Source organism: Maniola hyperantus, chromosome 7 (assembly GCF_902806685.2).
Source record: "Maniola hyperantus chromosome 7, iAphHyp1.2, whole genome shotgun sequence".
NCBI lineage: Eukaryota > Metazoa > Arthropoda > Insecta > Lepidoptera > Nymphalidae > Maniola > Maniola hyperantus.
The window spans coordinates 14,994,868-15,014,303 of record NC_048542.1 but is presented as its reverse complement, the minus strand read 5'-3'; the positions used below and the strand labels follow the sequence as shown (position 1 = coordinate 15,014,303).

At 40.6% G+C, this 19,436-nt stretch overlaps 3 protein-coding genes and 1 non-coding gene across 4 annotated transcripts in view; 1 reads left to right on the top strand and 3 right to left on the bottom strand.

The window, feature by feature from the left end:
- LOC117983987 (protein lingerer-like) overlaps window positions 1-11,548 on the top strand; it is a 42,222-nt gene extending 30,674 nt beyond the window's left edge. The window contains exons 21-29 of the mRNA XM_034970634.2: window positions 88-245; window positions 934-1,032; window positions 1,993-2,079; window positions 3,234-3,381; window positions 3,915-4,018; window positions 4,921-5,040; window positions 6,182-6,217; window positions 7,581-7,688; window positions 8,431-11,548. Coding sequence (XP_034826525.1) covers window positions 88-245; window positions 934-1,032; window positions 1,993-2,079; window positions 3,234-3,381; window positions 3,915-4,018; window positions 4,921-5,040; window positions 6,182-6,217; window positions 7,581-7,670 — 842 coding nt within the window. The 3' untranslated portion in view covers window positions 7,671-7,688; window positions 8,431-11,548. The remainder of the gene's footprint in view (window positions 1-87; window positions 246-933; window positions 1,033-1,992; window positions 2,080-3,233; window positions 3,382-3,914; window positions 4,019-4,920; window positions 5,041-6,181; window positions 6,218-7,580; window positions 7,689-8,430) is intronic.
- The window catches only part of LOC117983981 (putative uncharacterized protein DDB_G0287457), a 54,168-nt gene extending 37,343 nt beyond the window's left edge, over window positions 1-16,825 (bottom strand). Inside the window, exon 1 of the mRNA XM_034970624.2 lies at window positions 16,814-16,825. The gene's annotated coding sequence lies outside the window, so the exon portion shown is untranslated. The remainder of the gene's footprint in view (window positions 1-16,813) is intronic.
- Window positions 11,776-14,425, bottom strand: Pgls (6-phosphogluconolactonase). Its single transcript, XM_034970630.2, has 4 exons — window positions 14,175-14,425; window positions 13,631-13,831; window positions 12,786-13,066; window positions 11,776-12,105 (listed from the first exon to the last, which is right to left on the bottom strand). The coding sequence occupies exons 1-4, from the start codon at window positions 14,293-14,295 to the stop codon at window positions 12,004-12,006; spliced, it is 705 nt and encodes a 234-aa protein (XP_034826521.1). The 5' UTR covers window positions 14,296-14,425; the 3' UTR covers window positions 11,776-12,003.
- TRNAL-CAG (transfer RNA leucine (anticodon CAG)) lies at window positions 14,876-14,959 on the bottom strand. Its single transcript has one exon. It is a non-coding gene; the product is annotated as a tRNA-Leu (tRNA).
- Window positions 16,826-19,436: the final 2,611 nt, after the last annotated feature.

The window sequence follows — 19,436 nt, the reverse complement described above, 5'->3', positions numbered from 1 at the left end:
GTTCTCAATTCGGCCCGGTTTTTTTTATGTATGCACACCGATTTTTTCGAGGTTTCTGGACCGATATGCAAAATATTTTTTTTGTAGTAAGCGGTGCGGTAAACTCGGGAGCGTCGGCGGCGTCAACGGGCAACTCGACGGGCGCGAACGCGGCCAGTGCGGCCGGCTACGCGGGCGGCGCGCTGTACGGCGGCGCGTATGCGTACGACGAACAACTCATGAGGAGCGGACTGCCGCACCACATGGTGAGTAAACACACGGTATACAATGAACCAAAAACTTAATTTGCTGTAATCCGCTGAAACAGGTCTAATCTGTATGATGCAACATGCAGCGTGCGAAATGCACCGCCCGCCCTCCCACTGCTAACCATGCTGGAAAAGCAGCCACTCGGCAAGCAATACGCACCACCACCACGCAGCACCACAAAAATCCCAAAACACACTCGACGCACGTTTCGCCCCGACACCGGAGCATCCTTAGGAGATGTAGACCTTACAATGCACAAATTGAATATACAGATTCGACTTGTTTCAGCAGATTACAGCAAATTAAGCTTTTGGTTCATTGTATATCATGGACTTCCGCAAAGTAACGCCTGCTTCTATACAACATTCAAACACACGGTAGACTTTTGCAGTCAACCAATTTTTGGTGACCTCCCTGGTGCAGTGGTCTTATTAGTGGGCGGTCCCGGATTCGATTCCTGGCAGGGGTTTGGAGTTTTATAATTTCTAAATTTTTGGTCTGGTCTGGTGGGAGGCTTTGGCCGTGGCCAGTTACCAGTCGTGTAGAAACCAAAGGGGCATGGATTTAATAAAAAGTGCCTTCCAGGTGAGATTGCAGTCAAGGACTAACTTGTATCTGAATAAATAAATCGAACCCCGACCTCCCGAAGGCTTACGTCTTAACCACTAGGCTATCACATTGCAGGGTGGATACTACGAGGTGGGCTACGGCGCGCGGGAAGGTACCTTCGGCCTGGGAGCGGGCGAAAGGTTTGGCAGGACGGACGCCGCCTCACCGCAACAGGTGAAAACCTTTTTTTAGGGTTCCGTACCTCAAAGGGAAAAACGGAACCCTTATAGGATCATGTCTGTCTGTCTGTCAAGAAACCTAAAGGGTACTTCCCGTTGACCTAGAATCATGAAATTTGGCAGGTAGGTAGATCATATAGCTGACATTTGGAGAAAAATCTGAAAACCGTGAATTTGTGGTTACATCACACAAAAAAATTTAAATTGTGGTCATTAACTAATAATTAGTATTTTCAATTTTCTAAGTAATATAACTATATCAAGTGGGGTATCATATGAAAGGTCTTCACCTGTGCATTCTAAAACATATTTTTATTTATTTTTATGTATCATAGTTTTTGAATTATCCTGCAAAATGTCAAAAATACGACTGTAGTAAGGAACCCTCGTTGCGCGAGCCTGACTCGCACTTGGCTGGTTTTTTTTATAGAAAAGAATAGATAAATAAGAATAGGTTTTTTGTAGGAGTTTTATTAAAAAAAAACCTATTTATCCATTCTTCTAGTGAAAGAAAGAAAAATGTTTATTTTTGAAAGCTGTGCCACACATTACCAGTTAAACCTACGGGTTAGGTTATCCCGGTACCTCTAATACTTCAGCGGGACACCTGATGTTAAGTGATTACCGCCGCCCGTGAACATTTGCAGTACCAGAGGAACCACCAATGCGGTGCCGGACTTTCAGGAATTTGTTGGTCCGCCCCTTGAATGACCCCATGTTGTAATCTAATGGGAACACCGCCGAAGAAAATGTGTTTTAGGGTGAGATCTATAGAGCGCACTCTGACTTTGCTTAGACTTAAGACGCAGTTAAAACGAGACAGAGGTATATCTCTCACATGAATCTGTCTCATTTTAACTCAATCTTAAGTCTGAGCAAAGTCAAAGTACGCTCTATAGATCTTAGTCTTAGTCTTTACAACGATGAGCTTAATTTTTTTATTGTTCTATTCTAGGTACCTGCGGCGCTACCGCCTGGCTACGCGTACTTCTACCAACCCCCTCCCACCACATACCAGTACGGCGTTTCGTACCACCCCACGGTAAGACAACAGGAAATACCTTTTTAGACACTGACCGTTTCGATTGACGTTGGGGTCCCAAGGTGCTGGAAGGGCGACCTCGCGCCGGAAAACGCAACGTTGTCAACGCAACGAGACCCCAATGGGGAATTTTTAGAAATTTTTTAGGGGTAGGATTTCCAATAATTCTGAAACGTTTCTTCAATTTTTACCGTAAGCATAAATGCCAATTTTCTTGGATATAACTCGAATATTAACGGACTTCCATACGAACTTTCACCCCTTATGCACCATAGGATTTACTAGAAATCCTTTCTTAGTTGATTCCTACGTTGTTAAAGGAACCTACTGTCAATATGTATAGATTAACTTAAGTTTTGCAATAAAATTAGATTTAACTATTATAACTCTTACCACTGGTTTGGAATGCCTCTCCTACATTACATACATTCTGCCATGTTTTGTACGCGCGAATTATGAGCGAGATGGCACGAATTTCTGTTGTTCTTATGTTTTAAGTCTTAACGTCAAGCAATAAGGTCTGTATTTCATGTCGGGTCAGGTCTGTATGTACACAGTTTTAGTCGGCGTTAGGATGAGCTCTTCTGCGCAAACGAGTGGTAATAGGTAATAATCGCGTCTGACCTACGATGCGAGTGCGCGCTTGCGCAGGTAAAAGTGCTTCCCTGTCCACTTTGACTCTCATTTTCTCTTTATTGTAAATGTTTTTTGTACAAATTAAAAAAAAATACTGTTCCACGCGTCGTGTACTGTGTACGGATGAGCACTCACACTAATGCAGATGGCAAACGCGGGTTGCGGAGCGGCACCCGGGCTGGTGTGTTTCGCTCGCTCGCGTCTTGCGGTTAACTTCAATAACGACTATTTAATATGTCTGCACATATTGTACATTCGTAAACTTTTTCTGTCTGCAACTTCCGCTAAACAACAAATGAATGAACTTAGCCAATAATTTTTTTTTTTAATTTTGTTCCTCTGTATGAAATAATTTTAACTCACTCTTATATATTGTTAGTTTTTCGAGAAAATCTGTAATTGGCCATACTTCTGTAATTAGCATTTAAGAAACTTATTGTATTATTTCGCTGTTGATTTTCCTATAATAAATAAAATAAAAAATAAAAAATAAAAAATAAATAAAATGTTTGGTACAGTACGGCGGTGGTTCGAGCGTAGGCGGCGTGGGTGGAGTGGGCGGCGTGGGCGGCGTTGGCGGCGTGGGCGTGACGGCGGGCGGCAAGGTGTCGGCCTACTCGCAGCAGCAGCAACCCCCCTACGACGCGCAAGACACATACAAACCAGGTACTTATACAGAGAGTTCGTAATGTTCTAAATCATTTTAAATACATATTTATTTTTATTTTTCATGTACCGAAATTGTAGTTATACAGTAGTCATAAATTAAGTTACATTGGAAATGCTTTCCTTGGAAAGGCATTCCGAACCAGTGGTAGATGCATCCGACTATTCGTAAGTACTTGTAAAAGTTTATTCGAATTAAATATATTTTTATTTTATTTTATTTTTATTTTATCTCTAAACAGAGATCTCTTCCAGCTTCCCATTCAAGGTTGTGAGTAAGGCATATTAATATGAGGAATAGGTCGTACTCGTACGGTACTAGAATAAATATAAAATGAATACAAGAATCCTTAGTACATATTCTAACCCCCGACCTCCGATTAGAAGGCGAAAGTCCTAACCACTAGGCTATCACAGCTTCGGGGATTGAATGGTCCATACATTTTTGTCCATGGTCCTTTGTTTGATGTGTAGGTAAACGCTGAAATATAATTATAAATACTCATTTTGATATAATGTCGTTCAATTCCCAGCCGGGCCATACACGGCCAACGCGAACAAATCGGCCGGCGCCGCGTCGGCGGAGCTCACCACTGCGATGTACGCCAAGACGCACGTCGCGCTCAACAAGGTTAACGTGAGTATAATACCTTTTTTTTAAAAACAAAAATGGCGAGCAAATAAGCAGGCCGGTCAGCTGATGTTAAGTGATTACCGCCGCCCATGAACATTTGCAATACCAGAGGAACCACCAATGCGTTGCCGGCCTTTCAGGAATTTGTTGGTCCGCCCCTTGAATAACCCCATGTTGTAATCTAAAGGGAACATCACCGAATTGATTCCACAGTTTGCATGTGCGTTTTGCTATGATATATTTTATTGTATAGAGTGAGATGTCAAATGTTCATATAATCCATACTAATATTATAAATGCGAAAGTGCGTCTGTCTGTCTGTCTGCTAGCCTTTAACGGCCCATCCGTTTTACCAAGTGAAATTTGGTATAGAGATAGCTTGCATCCCGGGGAAGGACATCGGCTACTTTTGAACCCGGAAAATTAAAGAGTTCCCACGGGATTTTTAAAAACCTAAATCCACGCGGTCAGTCGCGGGCATCATCTAGTATAGTATACTATTAAAACATACAAAGCGACAGAAACCCAATTTTACTATAATATTTCAGCGGTTATCTAAATATATAAAAGGAAAAGGTGACTGACTGACTGACTGACTGACTGACTGACTGACTGACTGACTGACTGACTGACTGACTGACTGACTGACTGACTGACTGACTGACTGACTGATCTATCAACGCACAGCTCAAACTACTGGACCGATCGGGCTGAAATTTGGCATGCAGATAGCTATTGTGACGTAGGCATCCGCTAAGAAAGGATTTTCGAAAATTCAACTCCTAAGGGGGTGAAGTAGGGGTTTGAAATTTGTGTAGTCCACGCGGACAAAGTCGCGAGCATAAGCTAGTTAAGATATACGGGTGTTAGTTTTCAACATTATCTTGTATTTGTTTATATTGCAGAGTTACGAGAAGGCGGGTTTCCACAGCGGCACCCCGCCGCCGTTCGGTGCGGGCAGCCACCTCTACATCCCCGCGCCGCCGCACCACCACGCGCACCACCACGCGCCGCAGCAGCACCAGGTAACACCGACGACACCTCCTCCGACAACACTACCACACACCTTGACAACACCGACACCTCACACCACCAACGCAACACCTATAACACCATCACCAATACCAACACTAACAACACCAATACCAACAACACCACCATCATTTACAACATCAACACTAAAAATATCACCAGTATCAATACTGACAACAGCCCAATACTTACAACATCACTAATATTTACAACACCAACAACACTCACACTCAAAACACCACCAACATCAACATTAACAACACTACTAAGACAACAAAGTTCAAAACTCCTTAAACACGAAAGCATCATAAAATAAAACATTCTTCACATACTATTTTCTTTCCCGCTAGTATTGTATTTTTGACATTGACATTTCGGCTTTGTAGAGCGTTGTCTCTGTCACTCATACCTATATGACGTTTTGTCGGTCTCAATGACAGAGACAACGCCCTACAAATCTGCTATCTCCTTCTAAATGTCGATGTACATTACTTTCGGCCGCGTACTGTAACGCGTATCCGAACGTGCATAGACATCCAGACCGCCACTCGAGCTTGTGACAGCTCAAGTTGTCTATGGTCCTTTCACTTTTCTGTGAGTGAACAATTTGTTACTGCATCTTGTCTCTCTTTGATATAATTATGATTTTAACGTTAAATTGATAAACCATTCTTTTATTGTTTTAACTTTTTTTTTTAAAGAATATTAGCCATGCTTATCAGGACTAAGATTCCCCCTTGCCCTCCAACTAAGCGTAAAGCTTGTGCTAGGAATAGGTGCGACAATAGTGCAACGGGTGGAGTTCGAACCGCCGACCTTTCGGAATTCAGTCCGCTCCTCAACCGTTGAGCTATTGAGGCTTTAACTATATAATTATTAAGTGAAGAAGTGCAGAAATTATACCCACTACAAACTTACATATATAAATTCAGCAATACGAAAATAATCATCCAGAGTCCTAGTTCATTAAAAAACAACAATTGTACAGATCATAACTACGAGTTAGATATAGGTTTGTTGAAGTAAACACCACAACCACAAAAATTCACACTATATAAATAGCATGATGTGATTTTGTTGAATAGTGATTTTAAATTTTATTATTATATTCTTAGAGTTTGCTTTCGTTTGTAGATGGATGGTCGGGTGAACAGTAGTCATAATAGGCGGGTAAGTTATACATATTATATGTTTATTTTGCACTCTCTATGTTAGGGTTGTCAATTGATCTCAATTATTTTTATCTCTGGCTGATTTCTTGTACTAGACAATATCGTGCAATAATTTAAATTAAAAGTGAAATGAATTTATTGACTATCATAATCGAATGGATATAAAAGGTCATAGATTTTTTATAATTTTTTATATGTCCATGGTTTTTGATAAAAAAATAAGTCAATAAAAAAATATAGTATCAATTGAATGTGGTCGTAATTAACTAAGTTCACTAAAAATAATAATAATATTTGACGTTTGGCAACCCTAGTGTGTATGTACACTATGCAATGTTTATCTATATTTATGTATTATATATTTTATCTCTATAATATTACCCGCCTTTTAATAATGCATGTGAATGAGCATTTATATTTGTTTATATGCTGGCTAAAGCTTGCTATCATAGTTTAGGACAGTTAAGAGAGCTTCTAACAAAACATCGATGCTTCGACGTCACTGGCAGGCGTCAAATGTTAGTACAGTGCGAAAATCGCAACTAACGTTGCCGTCAAGTGACCTCTTTGTTCTTGTTTGAACATTTTAAGCCTTTGTTCTCCAACAGCGCCCCCCTGTTAATGTCATTCAAGTGCCAAGAGAGAAGCCTTGTCGAACTTGACGCAGGTAGCTCTATTTTTTTTTACGTCACCATAGCCTAATATTTGTCATATCGTCGACTCAGAATCAAACCGAGAGTTCCTTCACTCTAGTTCACTCTGTAGCTATTAAGAAATCGCCCCTCGACCTCCTTATTCAGAGTAACTGAAATCGGAGGATCTACCATCGTCATTGCTAATGTAGTACTCCATAGCTGATATACATAATACTTTAAATGCGAAAGTTAAGTTAAGGGGTATCATATAAAAGGGCTTCACCTGTGCATTCTAAAACAGATTTGTATTTATTTTTATGCATCATAGTTTTTGAATGACCCCCATGATACGGGTTAACCTAGTTTGGGGGTCGAGGGTAATTTTAAGCAAAGTTGTAATTGGAACAAATAAAGATTTATTATTATTATCGTGCAAAATGTCGAAATAAATACGACTGTAGTACGGAACCCTCGGTGCGCGAGCGCGACTCGCACTTGGCTGGTTTTTTTTTTTTCATTAAACAAATACTTTATGCACTCAGCACTTAAAGCGCTCAGAGCAATTTAGGTTTTTGTATCGGACATCTTCGCGTTGAGTCTGACAGGACAGAACTAGTATTATAGCCATGTGGACGCCTCACGATGTTGGTACGAGCGTTGGCACCAACGTGTGGAGCCAACGCTGGCCTAAGTGGTGGTATTATACACAAGGTGAACTTGTTACAGGAGAGCGGGTCGGGGGCGCGCACGGGCGCGGCGAAGCCAGCGGCCAACAAGCCCACGTACTCCTCGCAGTCGTACTGGACGCCCAACTAGCGCGCTGCAGCTCACGAGGTAATAATAAGTCTCAACCCATCTCATCTATACATCTGGCACTGGCACAGGTCAGAATGAGAGGAGCATCTTCTCATTCTGGGGGTTGTGTGTTATTAAAGGGGGACGCATTATGTTAAGGCGCGTATAGACTGACGCACGGTAACATGCAATGTCACATGAAAGGAGCATTTCATCATTCATTGTCAAATACCCTATGCTGACTTTGACGATTATCAGTGCCTCATTATTTTGTTAGAAGAAAAAGAAAAAGCCTAATTGTATGGATTTTTCATCACCCGTTCACTTCATTGGTACGGACCAATGAAGTGAACGGCCGGGGGACGCACGCAAACACGAACTGATACAGCTACGGAGCTGTGTCCATACCTGGTTCAGTTCGTGTTCGCGCGCGTCTCAACAAAACCCGTACACACTGGGCGCTCTGAGCACACTGCGCGCCTCTTCAGTCTTCGTGTTCCTCGAAAACCCGACAAATTGCGGCGACCTGCAATGCTCGTGGCGTGTGCATGAAATGCACAGTTCACACTATGAGAATTTGTGTTACGTTGCACCAGTGTGGACGGCGAATTCTTTCATTGCATGTTACCTTGCGTCAGTCTGTACGCGGCATTAAAAAATAAGATCATTACACAAAAGATTAGTTTGTTAAAGGAATGAATTTCTCTCCCCCTTGCTCGGAAATTTTTACTTGAATTTATTTGTTTATTGAAGAAAATATAATTTATAATGTTATTTCCAGGCTCTCACCGCAAAGATAGACACGTGTACATAGAAGGCGATCGCTAACCTCAAGTCAACAGCCGGCTTGCTCGGCCGAGCATGCTCCGGGCTCTGCACGTGCCCGCTCCGGGCTCGGGCACGGCTCCTCACCCCAAGTGTAATCATGTCCAAACATGTCTTTCTTCCAAAAAGTGCCTAACTGCAAAATATGATTTGTGAGTTATTGGTACATACCATGATTAGTATTGGATTTTACTTGCGTAAGTAGCTTACGTAATTAGTTTACAACAAATTTTCTAATGTAAATGTACTTATAAGAGTGTTTACAATAGTAAATTTGTCGTAAGTTAAATCACATAAGCTGTTTACGTGTGTAAATCTTCCAGGTGTAATCGCGGCCTTAATGTGATGATTTTGAATTGATATTTCGGCCCAGTTGCACGAGTCGTGGCCACGACGAGACCGTTATTTACATTATAATACAGGATGTAACCAGAACGCTGGCAAAAACGAAGACAGGTGATAATACTGATGATTACTGATATGATACCAAAAAAAAATGTGAAAAAAATATTTAAAAAAATCGTATAATTTTGTAAAAGTTTACAATATATTGCAAATAAACATCTGACTGACGCTATAGGTCAACGAACTTCGCTTCGCAACGAAAACGCTTCGTAGACGGGGCATTGACCAGAGTTTTGCACGCTATCCATTGCGGGTTTGAAAAATACTAAATCACTGAAACTACAAAATGAGGCAAATGGTTATTGGTATTGGCTTGTGTTTAGGTAGTATAACAATAACGCTAAATTTTTGCTAGCGTTCTGTTTATATCCTGTGTCCGATACACAATAACCATGAAAACCATGAAATGAAATAAGAATCTTTCATAGTTATCGCCATAAACATGAGAACTTTGAAAAAATGGTATTTCTAGAAAACTCAAACTACTTTTTGCAGTTAGGCCCTTTTTAGTAGGACGGCAGTAAACGCGTTACCACGAGACACTTTTCTGTAATAAGGCTCGCTCTCGTTGTAAGAATCACGCGCGTGCGTGCGATCGTTGCGCTCTTTTAGGGTGCCTATCCACTGAACCTGATCAAAGTGGAGTGAGTTGAGTGTATCCTAGATATGTGTGATAGTGGTGTGTATTGCTTGCTTTTCCTGCTTCTTAAGTAGTGGGGGGCGGGCAGTGCATATCGCATTGTCTGTTTTGGCGGATTACAGTGAATCAAGCTGTTGGTTCTTTGTATAGAGAAGTTTAGCAGACCAATCAGATTATTGATAGATATGATAAAATTATCAAATCTGATTGATCATCTCTGTTGTGCGTGGTGGACAGGCACCCTTAGCGTTGTTAAATGATTAGAAGCCTCTCGCCCGGCGTTCCGAAGCGTTGCCATGTGTCAATTTGTATCGAAGTATTTAAAGATAATAATAAATTGATAGTGTATAAGTCGAATTGTAAATGCTCTCATTAACTAAAAATATTAGACGCCAGCGAACGCCGGGCGGCTAGCTAAGTGTTATGTTAGGGCTGTGTACACACCAATATAATGTAGGCTAGCTATAAGGCCAGATCTTTTGAAATTTCCATGGGTGCAAAGCTGTGCCGTACACGATCAAGTCTCTCGGTCAAGTTTGCAGTGGACTTGAAGCGGAGTTCAGTAAACTGGACGCTACTTCAAGTCCGCTGCAAACTTGACGGTAAACTTGATCGTGTATGGCCAGCGAATGAGCTAAAATTGGCAGAGTAATATTTTAGTCAATATTTTGATTTCTTAGTTGTTATCAATACGTATTACATATTAAACGCTAATTATTAATTCGCTAAATAGATACCGAAAAAATATGTACGCGTCGAATCAAGAACCTCGATCTATAGAGCGCACTTTGACTTTGCTCAGACTTAAGATTGAGTTAAATCGAGACAGATTTATCTGAGAGATAGTTATGTCTTGTTTTAACTCTGTCTTAAGTCTATGCTAAGTCAGAGTGCGTTTATAGATCTCACCCTAAAAATCGATTTGAGCGAGCGATCGTTCGGTGTGTATCGGCCACGCCCACAAATTCGCCTTCTCTGATAGGTGTGTACACGCCATTATAGAATGTATAGTGTAGCAAAGAGTAACGGATCTCTATGAACAGAACGTTGCTCTATGTGTCATCTGTCACTTCTACTTTGACAGATGACATATAGAGCAACGTTCCGTTACATATAGAAGTACGGCGACGGACGCATACGTACGCGCAGCCTGCAGTGTCTCGTGTGTGTAAACGCATCCTTATTGTTTGTTAGTGAAACTTGTAAGAAATCAGCCCTCATTCTGTTATGTGCGTGATATATAAATAAATTATACATTATAACAATAACAGACGGTACGTGTATCTATTTTAACGTGTAACTGAATATTGTAAAATAAAATGAAAGGTAATTAATTGAATGAGAAAGGTAATCTATGTTAATAAAACTTGTTTAATTTGAAATTCCTAGTGTATTTATGCGACGGGGCGCCGCGTTTTTAGTATACATTTTTATAAAAAGCTGCGTTTTAACGCGAGATTAGGTTAGTTAGCTATTATTCTGGTGTGTTACGACTGATGCGGAGCGGAGCGTAGACGCGTGTGCTTCGACAAATGAAATTATTCAACGTCAAAGATTGACTCAGCTTCGCTCGTCTCGTGCTCAGTGGGAACGCACCGTTAGGGTCGTGTTAAGGCGGGCACACACTCTGGGGCCAAATCGTTCGTGTTCCTGCATCGCTCTCGGTGTGTCTCGGCTTAAGGCTCGCCGCGCTCCGTCGCGTCTCATTTGTGTAAGTCTGCTCCGTTAGGTTACAATGTTTTTTTTTAAAATAAATTAACAGTAGTGCTACATTTATCTTTATAACATATAAATTATGTATTGTATATGTAAGTGTTTGGTACGCTATGCGCGCCTTGACTTTTGTATTTAGTTGTCATACTTTTTGTAATTACATATTATTATAATTAAAATGGACGTCATAGTTCGTCGACTGTATGTAACAACGTATTAGTAAATAAATAATCGAGGTCTTTTTTATCGTGAAAGAATGCTGAGATGATCTCGCGGGCATTTGAGAGACGAGGAAATACACATATTGGAACATGAACTGACGTTTTATTTGCTCGTATAATCGTATCTCGACTCATAGCCAGCCTATTACTACCGAGTCCACCACTGAGAACATTGTGGAGAACTGAGAGGCATGCAGGTTTTCCTTCAGCATTTTTAACAAGTGATATTTTATTGTTAGAACGCGCTTACGCCATGGGGTCCGAACTTCAGACCTCTAGATTAGGAAACCGAATGTAACCCAGTTATTACACTTATAACTATTATACAAAACCAACCATTACAAGACTTAAATATTTATTACAATAGGAATGTATTTAACATTTAATTAAAAGGCACCAAATGCTTATTTTAACACTACTATCACAAAAATTATGTGAAATTCTTCACATCGTATCAAAAATATCCTTAGGTACTTAAACATTGTGCATACTTTATAAGCTGCGCTGCTTAATAAGAGAACGTTGTTAAAAAAGCACTTTTTTTAGGTGTTTACAAATGTGCTGCGGCTGCATCGTCTACAATCCAGTAAACGGAGCCTGCTTCTGGCTTCACTCTGCCTGCAGGAAGGTCTTCTTTGTCTTTTAGAATGCGCTGGAAACAAGTGTTTTATTATAAAAACATTTCTTTGACTGCAAATTATTTTTTGATGACAACTTTTAATCCTCTGGAAAATCCTTTTTTTGAGAAATAAAAATTATAAAGTGAATTGTATTATACAAATAAATGTACATATATAAAAAAAAAGCTGACTGACTGACTGATCTATCAGCACAGCTCAAACTACTGGACGGATCAGGCTGAAATTTGGCATGCAGATAGCTTTTATGACGCAGGCATCCGCTCAGACAGGAATTTTGAAAATTCAACCCCTAAGGGGGTGAAATAGGCGTTTGAAATTTGTGTAATCCACGCGGACGAAGTCGCGAGCATAAGCTAGTTTATTTATGATTTCTAGGAGGAATAATGACCACCAATACACAGGAACATATAGCATGAAACTGCATGCAGAATTTCTGCTGCAATTTCATTCTGCGAAGATAATAGTGTAGTGCATCCATACTCCAGTACATTGCAATGGAATTCCGCACTTTCCACTAGATTGGTTCCTATAGTCGACGCATTTTAAACTGTCGTCGAGTTATGTGTCTGTTTCGCTCGCACTTATCTACAACCTGTAAATGCGAGCGAAACAGACAGATAACTCGACGACTCAGTTTAAAATGCGTCGACTATAGTAGCCTAATGTAGGCAAATATTAGCTTAAAACTCACTTTAACCATATCAGCTTTGCCAGCTCCACTTATTGCGAAAATACAATTCCTTGCATTATTGATAACAGGGTAAGTGAGCGTTATTCTTTCTGGAGGAGGCTTAGGTGAGTCGGTAATAGGTGCCACTTTCAATGCAGTCTCTTCTAGGAGAGGGTGGTTAGGAAAGAGAGAGCAGGTGTGGCCGTCGGGTCCCATCCCCAGTAGGAGCAGGTCGAATTTGAAGTCTTCACTTTGGAATGCTTTTGCTAACTGTTCTGTATAGTCTTTGGCTGCTTCTTCAGCTGAAATAAAATATTACTGGTCTTCATCATGATCAACGCATTGCAGGCCCACTGTTGGGCATGGGTCTCCTCTCAGAATTAGAAGGGTTTAGGCCACAGTCTGCTACACTGGCCAGTGATAGACTGAACTGAGAAGCCATATAGAAACCAAAGGGCCATACGTGGTTTTAATAAAAACTGCCATACCCCTTCCAGGTTAGCCCGCTCTATCTTAGACTGCACATCACTTACCACCAGGTGAGATTGCAGTCAAGGGCTAACTTGTATCTGAAATCTGAATTAATAAAAAACAATTAAGAGAACTCATTTAATTTTTTATTCTAGTTGTAGGAAAAGTAATCACTAACAATAAGAATCTCAGAATGACCAATCTAGTCAGACTTTAAAACCGTCGTAACCGATGTACCCCAAACTGATTTCATTAGAAAGGCAATAATGCGAAGATGGTTTTACACCACTAACACAATGTATTAAGCACATTCTTTCTTTAGCGAAAGTTTCACACGCGGGGTATTCACTAGTAGTACATAAAGATAGTATTAGAAGTATTAATTTATTAGTTACCCGAAACCCCCTGCTTTATCACAACAAACTGTTTTCGATCCAGGCTGGTTTTTGGTATCAACTGTTTCTCGTATGTTCCAAACGTAGAGTCCTCGCTGTCCTCTGGTACCACCCTCTCGTCACAGAAGGCTATCACCCATTTGCCCCACTCTGTGTCCACAAGTGGTAGTCCCTCACATAAGTACTTTACTACTGAACCTCCTAAAACGAATTTTAGTTTATTTGATGAAAAATTTGGGACTGGACCAGGCACTTAGTCATGTGACCCGAGATATATACCAATAACAATCTCATAAGAGAGAGAGATATATATAAGCAGGCACTGGTAAAAGCTGAATGCAGATTGCAGATAAACTAGGTACTGATAGTGGTTATTAAAGGTTAAAGGTGTCTCAGATTAAATGATGGCTTGAAGTTACTCATAAGTTACTGTTAATTTCAGAATTTCTTGAACAAATTCTAAGTTCTCTTATATTATTAACTAAACGAAATCGTTTTATTTGTTGTTGGTTTTTTACATGCAAAGAAATAGATAAATGTTTACCGGAAAGACCGACGAAAAACTTTCCGCGATTCAAAATAGCATCGTTAGAAATTTTTTCAATGTAAGATGACAACTTTTTAATGATTTCTTGCTCGTTTGCGACTTTTATTACTGTAGGCATTATTAGATTTTATCCAAAGGAAAAGTTTTCCGAAGTTGTTAATAAAAAATAACCTCAAAGTCCTCAACCTCAAACTCAAAATCACAGAGTACTTTTTACCTCAAAATCAAATTCAAGTGACAAAAACAAAAATACGTGATACAACCTATGAGTGACATTGACATGACAAATTAACTGACATTTTGGTTCAAAAGTAGTGTGCGTTCAAAAACATGCAAAACTGTCTTTTATATAAATCAAGATACCCAATACCCACAGCTGATACTTATTATTTGGTGTGATTATTACTATTTCATTTCTTCTACAAATCTGTGTGCTTCATCAGTTCATCCGGCCAAAAAAACTACCTAAAGAAATGCTGATCACTCTTGTACCTCATGTGCGATCAGCATTATTCCGAACCGAGTTGGTACAGCCGAATTTTACCCGATTCAGCTCGTACTTTGGCGATAAAATCACAAAAAAATAGTTTTTTTCAAATTAATAAATCCGACGATGTTCAAATTCTTGCAAAATTCGGGTCAATGACTCGTATGTGGATTAGACCTATTTGAACAAAAACCATAAAACAAAAATGGTTTGTCAGAAGTGGGATTCGAACCCACGCCCACAGAAGTGGACTGCGACCTGAACGCAGCGCCTTAGACCGCTCGGCCATCCTGACTTATCAAAGTGGGACCAAATTGACAATTAAGTGCTTAATTTCATACAAGTATAAATAGGTTTCACTACTCGACACTAGATGGCCCGAACCCACGCCCACAGAAGTGGACTGCGACCTGAACGCAGCGCCTTAGACCGCTCGGCCATCCTGACTTATCAAAGTGGGACTAAATTGACAATTAAGTACTTAATTTCATACAAGTATAAATAGGTTTCACTACTCGACACTAGATGGCCGTAATTGGTCTAGTTTTAAAATTAGAGTCGAGCGAGGTAGAAAAAGTGAAAGTATTATCGAAAATGGGCACGCGACGACCGTCATCGTGCGGTTGTTGACCGTCAAAATTGTTTGTAGTGATGTAATTGCTGTAATAGCAACGGTGAAGCTTTTACTCCACTATCGATTTCGTTACAGCGCGGCGCTAGTAGAGCTTTTTGTTAGGAATAAGAGATACGTTGCGAATACGATTAAATGGGATGATTAAAGGATAATTTTTATGCATTTGTGCACGGACGCCACGCGGTGAAGCATAAACAAACTGCTTCATATAAATTGTTCGTAATGTTTTGAATCCGTGCCTCGTCCGCGCCTCGTATGTGGGACGGCCCATTGCATGCTGCACGTGCTGGCATAAAATAATTCCTTATGCTAGACCGTGCCGGGCCCGAGCCGTGCCACGTTCGAGGCACGTCCGACGAGCAGACGATCCACGGAATGCTATTTTGTATGAAGCAACGTAACACGGACGAGGCTCGGAAGACTCTGTTATGGCAGCGTCTAATGTAACTTGATATATTTTCCGATCTGTGTGTCTCGGACGTGGCACGGCTCGGCACGGTCTAGCATAAATCACCCCTAAATTGCAATAGGGAACGTAGCTACCTAGGTATTTAGGTTGGTAACGGCTTACTTTGAACTTTTTCTAATCCATCATCATCATGATCAATCCATAGCCAGCTCACTACTGAGCACGGGCCTCTTTTCAGAATGAGAAGGATTTGGCCATAGTCAACCACGCTGGTCAAGTGCGGATTGGCACATACCTTTGAGAACATTATGGAGAAACTTTCCGGCATGCAGGTTTCCTCACTTAGTTTTCCTTCACCGTTAACCTATTGAATATCAACATCATCATCATCAACCGATAGATGTCCACTGCTGGGCATAAGTCTCTTGTAGGGACTTCCACACGCCACGGCCTTGTGCCGCCTGAATCCAGCGGCTCCCTGCGACTCGTCTGATGTCGTCCGTCCACCTAGTGAGGGGTCTTCCAACACTGCGTCTACCTGTGCGAGGTCGCCATTCCAACACTTTGAGACCCCAACGTCTATCGGTTTTACGAACTATGTGCCCTGCCCATTACCACTTCAGCTTCGCAACCCGTTGAGCTATATCGGTTACTCTAGTTCTCCTACGGATCTCCTCATTTCTGATTTGATCACGTAGAGAAACTCCAAGCATAGCTCTCTCCATCGCCCGCTGAGTGACTCTGAGCTTTCTTATGAGGCCCATAGTTAGCGACCATGTCTCGGATCCATATGTCATCACTGGCAACACGCACTGTTTGAAGACCAACTTCAAGCAAAATCCTCAGTGCTTGAAGACCCTGAATGATAAGTACCAAATATCAGAAGAAGAATAAAATTACATGTTTGCAATACACCTATAATTTTTCATTAACCCTCAAAACTGTTTACCTACAGTGCGAGCTCAACTCAATTCACACTAATTACAGGCAGGGCCGCGTGGATGGAGATAGTTCAAGGGTGCATTGATTTATCGTGCCGTGATTACAGCGCGGCACATCAATACAGATAAATGGTAGAGATCATCTCTGCAACACACTTATTGAACTTACAGTTAGATCTGTTCGATATTTTGCGCACGGTTAGGTAGGTAGGCTAGCCTAAGACTACCTAGGTACCTAATATTGATCTTGTGAATGTTGTCATTTTACCCTTTTATTAGGGTTCTGTACCTCAAAAGGAAAAACGGAAACGTTTTTTTTAAACTATTGGTATTTAGGTTTATTTTACTCCCATTGTCCATTTGTTCGTTTTCTCCCTAGCGTTAAGGTTGTCAGGGATCGCTAATTAGCGATAAGACCGCCTTTTTGTACCTACTTATTAAGATTTCTTTTTGTAACCTGTCATTTGTGTTTCTGTGGTGCAATAAAGTATATACATACATACATACATACGGAACCCTTATAGGATCACTATGTTGTCTGTCTGTCTGTCGGCCTGTCAAGAAACCTATAGGGTACTTCCCGTTGACTTAGAATCATTAAATTTGGCAGGTAGGCAAACCTCTATGGCAAATATTATCTGAGGTACGAATACATACCAGACGCCCCAACGCTGATTTTTATATAACATACTCTTTGGGAGCTAAAATTCGCCAAGTTTTTCTTAGCATGTCTTTTTTGGAGAAAACCACAATCAAATCATAGATACCTAATATTAAGTTACATAGACACCCACATAGAAAAACCCACCTCTGCAAATCCTCAAATGGTGATCATTTAAATACTTAATTAACGAAATATATATTTAACGATCAAACGTACAATTAATTTTATCAGTGACCTACACTTGACAGCGTATCCGTGTATTATCGCCTGTAAGCTATATACTCAATAATTAGTTTTCAAAATACATAATATTGTGCCCGCGGCTATGTCGAACTGTTGAGAACTGAACGGCCTTCTATGTTCAGCTGCAGGACTGAAACCACGCATTAATTTTACACGACTGCGAGGAAGCCAAAAGGAGGGTTATGTGTTTGACCTGTATAGGTATGTATACAGTCTTCACGAAGGCGAGTGAACTTTACTTGTGGTTATGTCGTATACACTGGCATTGCGTAAGTATGCGTGCATGTCGGACCAATCAGTCGCGAGCAAGCGCTCGCAAACGCACACTTATACCGATACGACCGGTACGGTAATGCTTTCCGGTAATCGTACCGCAAAGCATCATCAAGGGTGAAGGCACACTCTCCAAAATTACATCCTGTAGAACACTAAAAGACAGGCAACTTTGCGTCGATATGTTCCAAACTTTGAAGTTTATAGAGTTAACCAGCGCGCGCTTCGTCACCAATGAGTCTTCTAGCGCGGCGGTATTTCTTACTATGTGTTTACGTCGTTTGTCGTGCCTATTCAGCCATTATTATCAATAATATAGAGACACAATAATAATGAAATGAAATAATAATAAGAGAACATGTTGTTCTAGAACCATAGCCTTTGCTCATGTGAGCAGTTACACTTGACCCACATATGTTTCGCTTTCTGCACTCGATACATATAAGTTCATATGCTGTCACTGGTTATGCTTGAAGCTTTTATTATCTTACAAAAATATTAATACCTAGAACTTCGACTAACTTCTTTGGTGCACTTCGACCGTCCGCTGCGCCAGATCCTTCTTTTCACGCACGTGCAAACTGTGGTACCAACTCCCATCGGCGGTGTTCCCACTAGATTACAACATGGGGTTATTCAAGGGGCGGACCAACAAATTCCTAAAAGGCCGGCAATGCATCGGCGGTTCCTCTGGTGCTGCAAATATTCATGGGTGGCGGTAATCACTTAACATCAGGTGACCCGCCTGCTCGTTTCTTAGAAGTTCTATCACAGTTCACCACAGTTAGGGAACTTCTAACAACACGTCGAGGCTTCGACGTCACTGGCAGGCGTCAAATGTTAGTACATTTGACGCAGGTAGCCCTAAAGTAGGTAGCCGTATTTTAAACTAGTCGGGCTAACGTCGACTGGATACGTGAGTATAGCCGTTGAAATATTATATATAGCCGTATTTTTCGTTGAGTTTACAGGATTTTACACGGGATTTTACGTTACCATAGCTTAATATGTATAACATAATTATCGTCGTTTCAGATTCAAGCTGAGAGTTTGCTCACTCTAGTTTACCCTGGTTCTATTAATTGCAGAGTAAAGGACAAGAAAACATGTTACTTCAGGGAACAAATCTTACGGGAAAATGTGTTGTATGATAAAACTTTAAATTTAAAAATAACATGTTACAAAGAGAATATGTCAAACTCAAACTCAAACTCAAATTATTTATTCAGAATTGGTAAAATTTTACGCTTCCTGATTGTCAAATTTTTTTATTTGTAAGATGATATGATATAGTGGTGATAATTAATATGTACTTAAAACTAAAGCTACGAGGGTTCCAAACGCGCCCAGGTCTGAGAAGAACCCACATCAAACTCAAACAATGTTCACAGTCAATACAGTGAATTGAGCTGCTCGCCGCGTTGCAGTCGCCGTAACATACCTACACGTTTGTTGCGAATGTTACTTAACGATGCAACTTTGAGTCAGTCACCATCTTTAGGAAACCATAGATATTGCAACATACAGACATACACATACTTAGCAGAACTATACTAGATAGCGTATATATAAATAGCGTAGGCGTAGGTATAAATACTATAACCTCTA

What these genes read in the sequence shown, in the direction of transcription:
- Pgls (XM_034970630.2), bottom strand. Translation starts at nt 14,295, where the DNA reads ATGCCTACAGTAATAAAAGTCGCAAACGAGCAAGAAATCATTAAAAAG. An exon ending in GATAAAGCAGGGGGTTTCGG is followed by an intron (nt 13,067 to 13,630) that starts GTAACTAATAAA and finishes ATTTTATTTCAG; the next exon opens with CTGAAGAAGCAGCCAAAGAC. An exon ending in GCAAAGCTGATATGGTTAAA is followed by an intron (nt 12,106 to 12,785) that starts GTGAGTTTTAAG and finishes ACTTGTTTCCAG; the next exon opens with CGCATTCTAAAAGACAAAGA.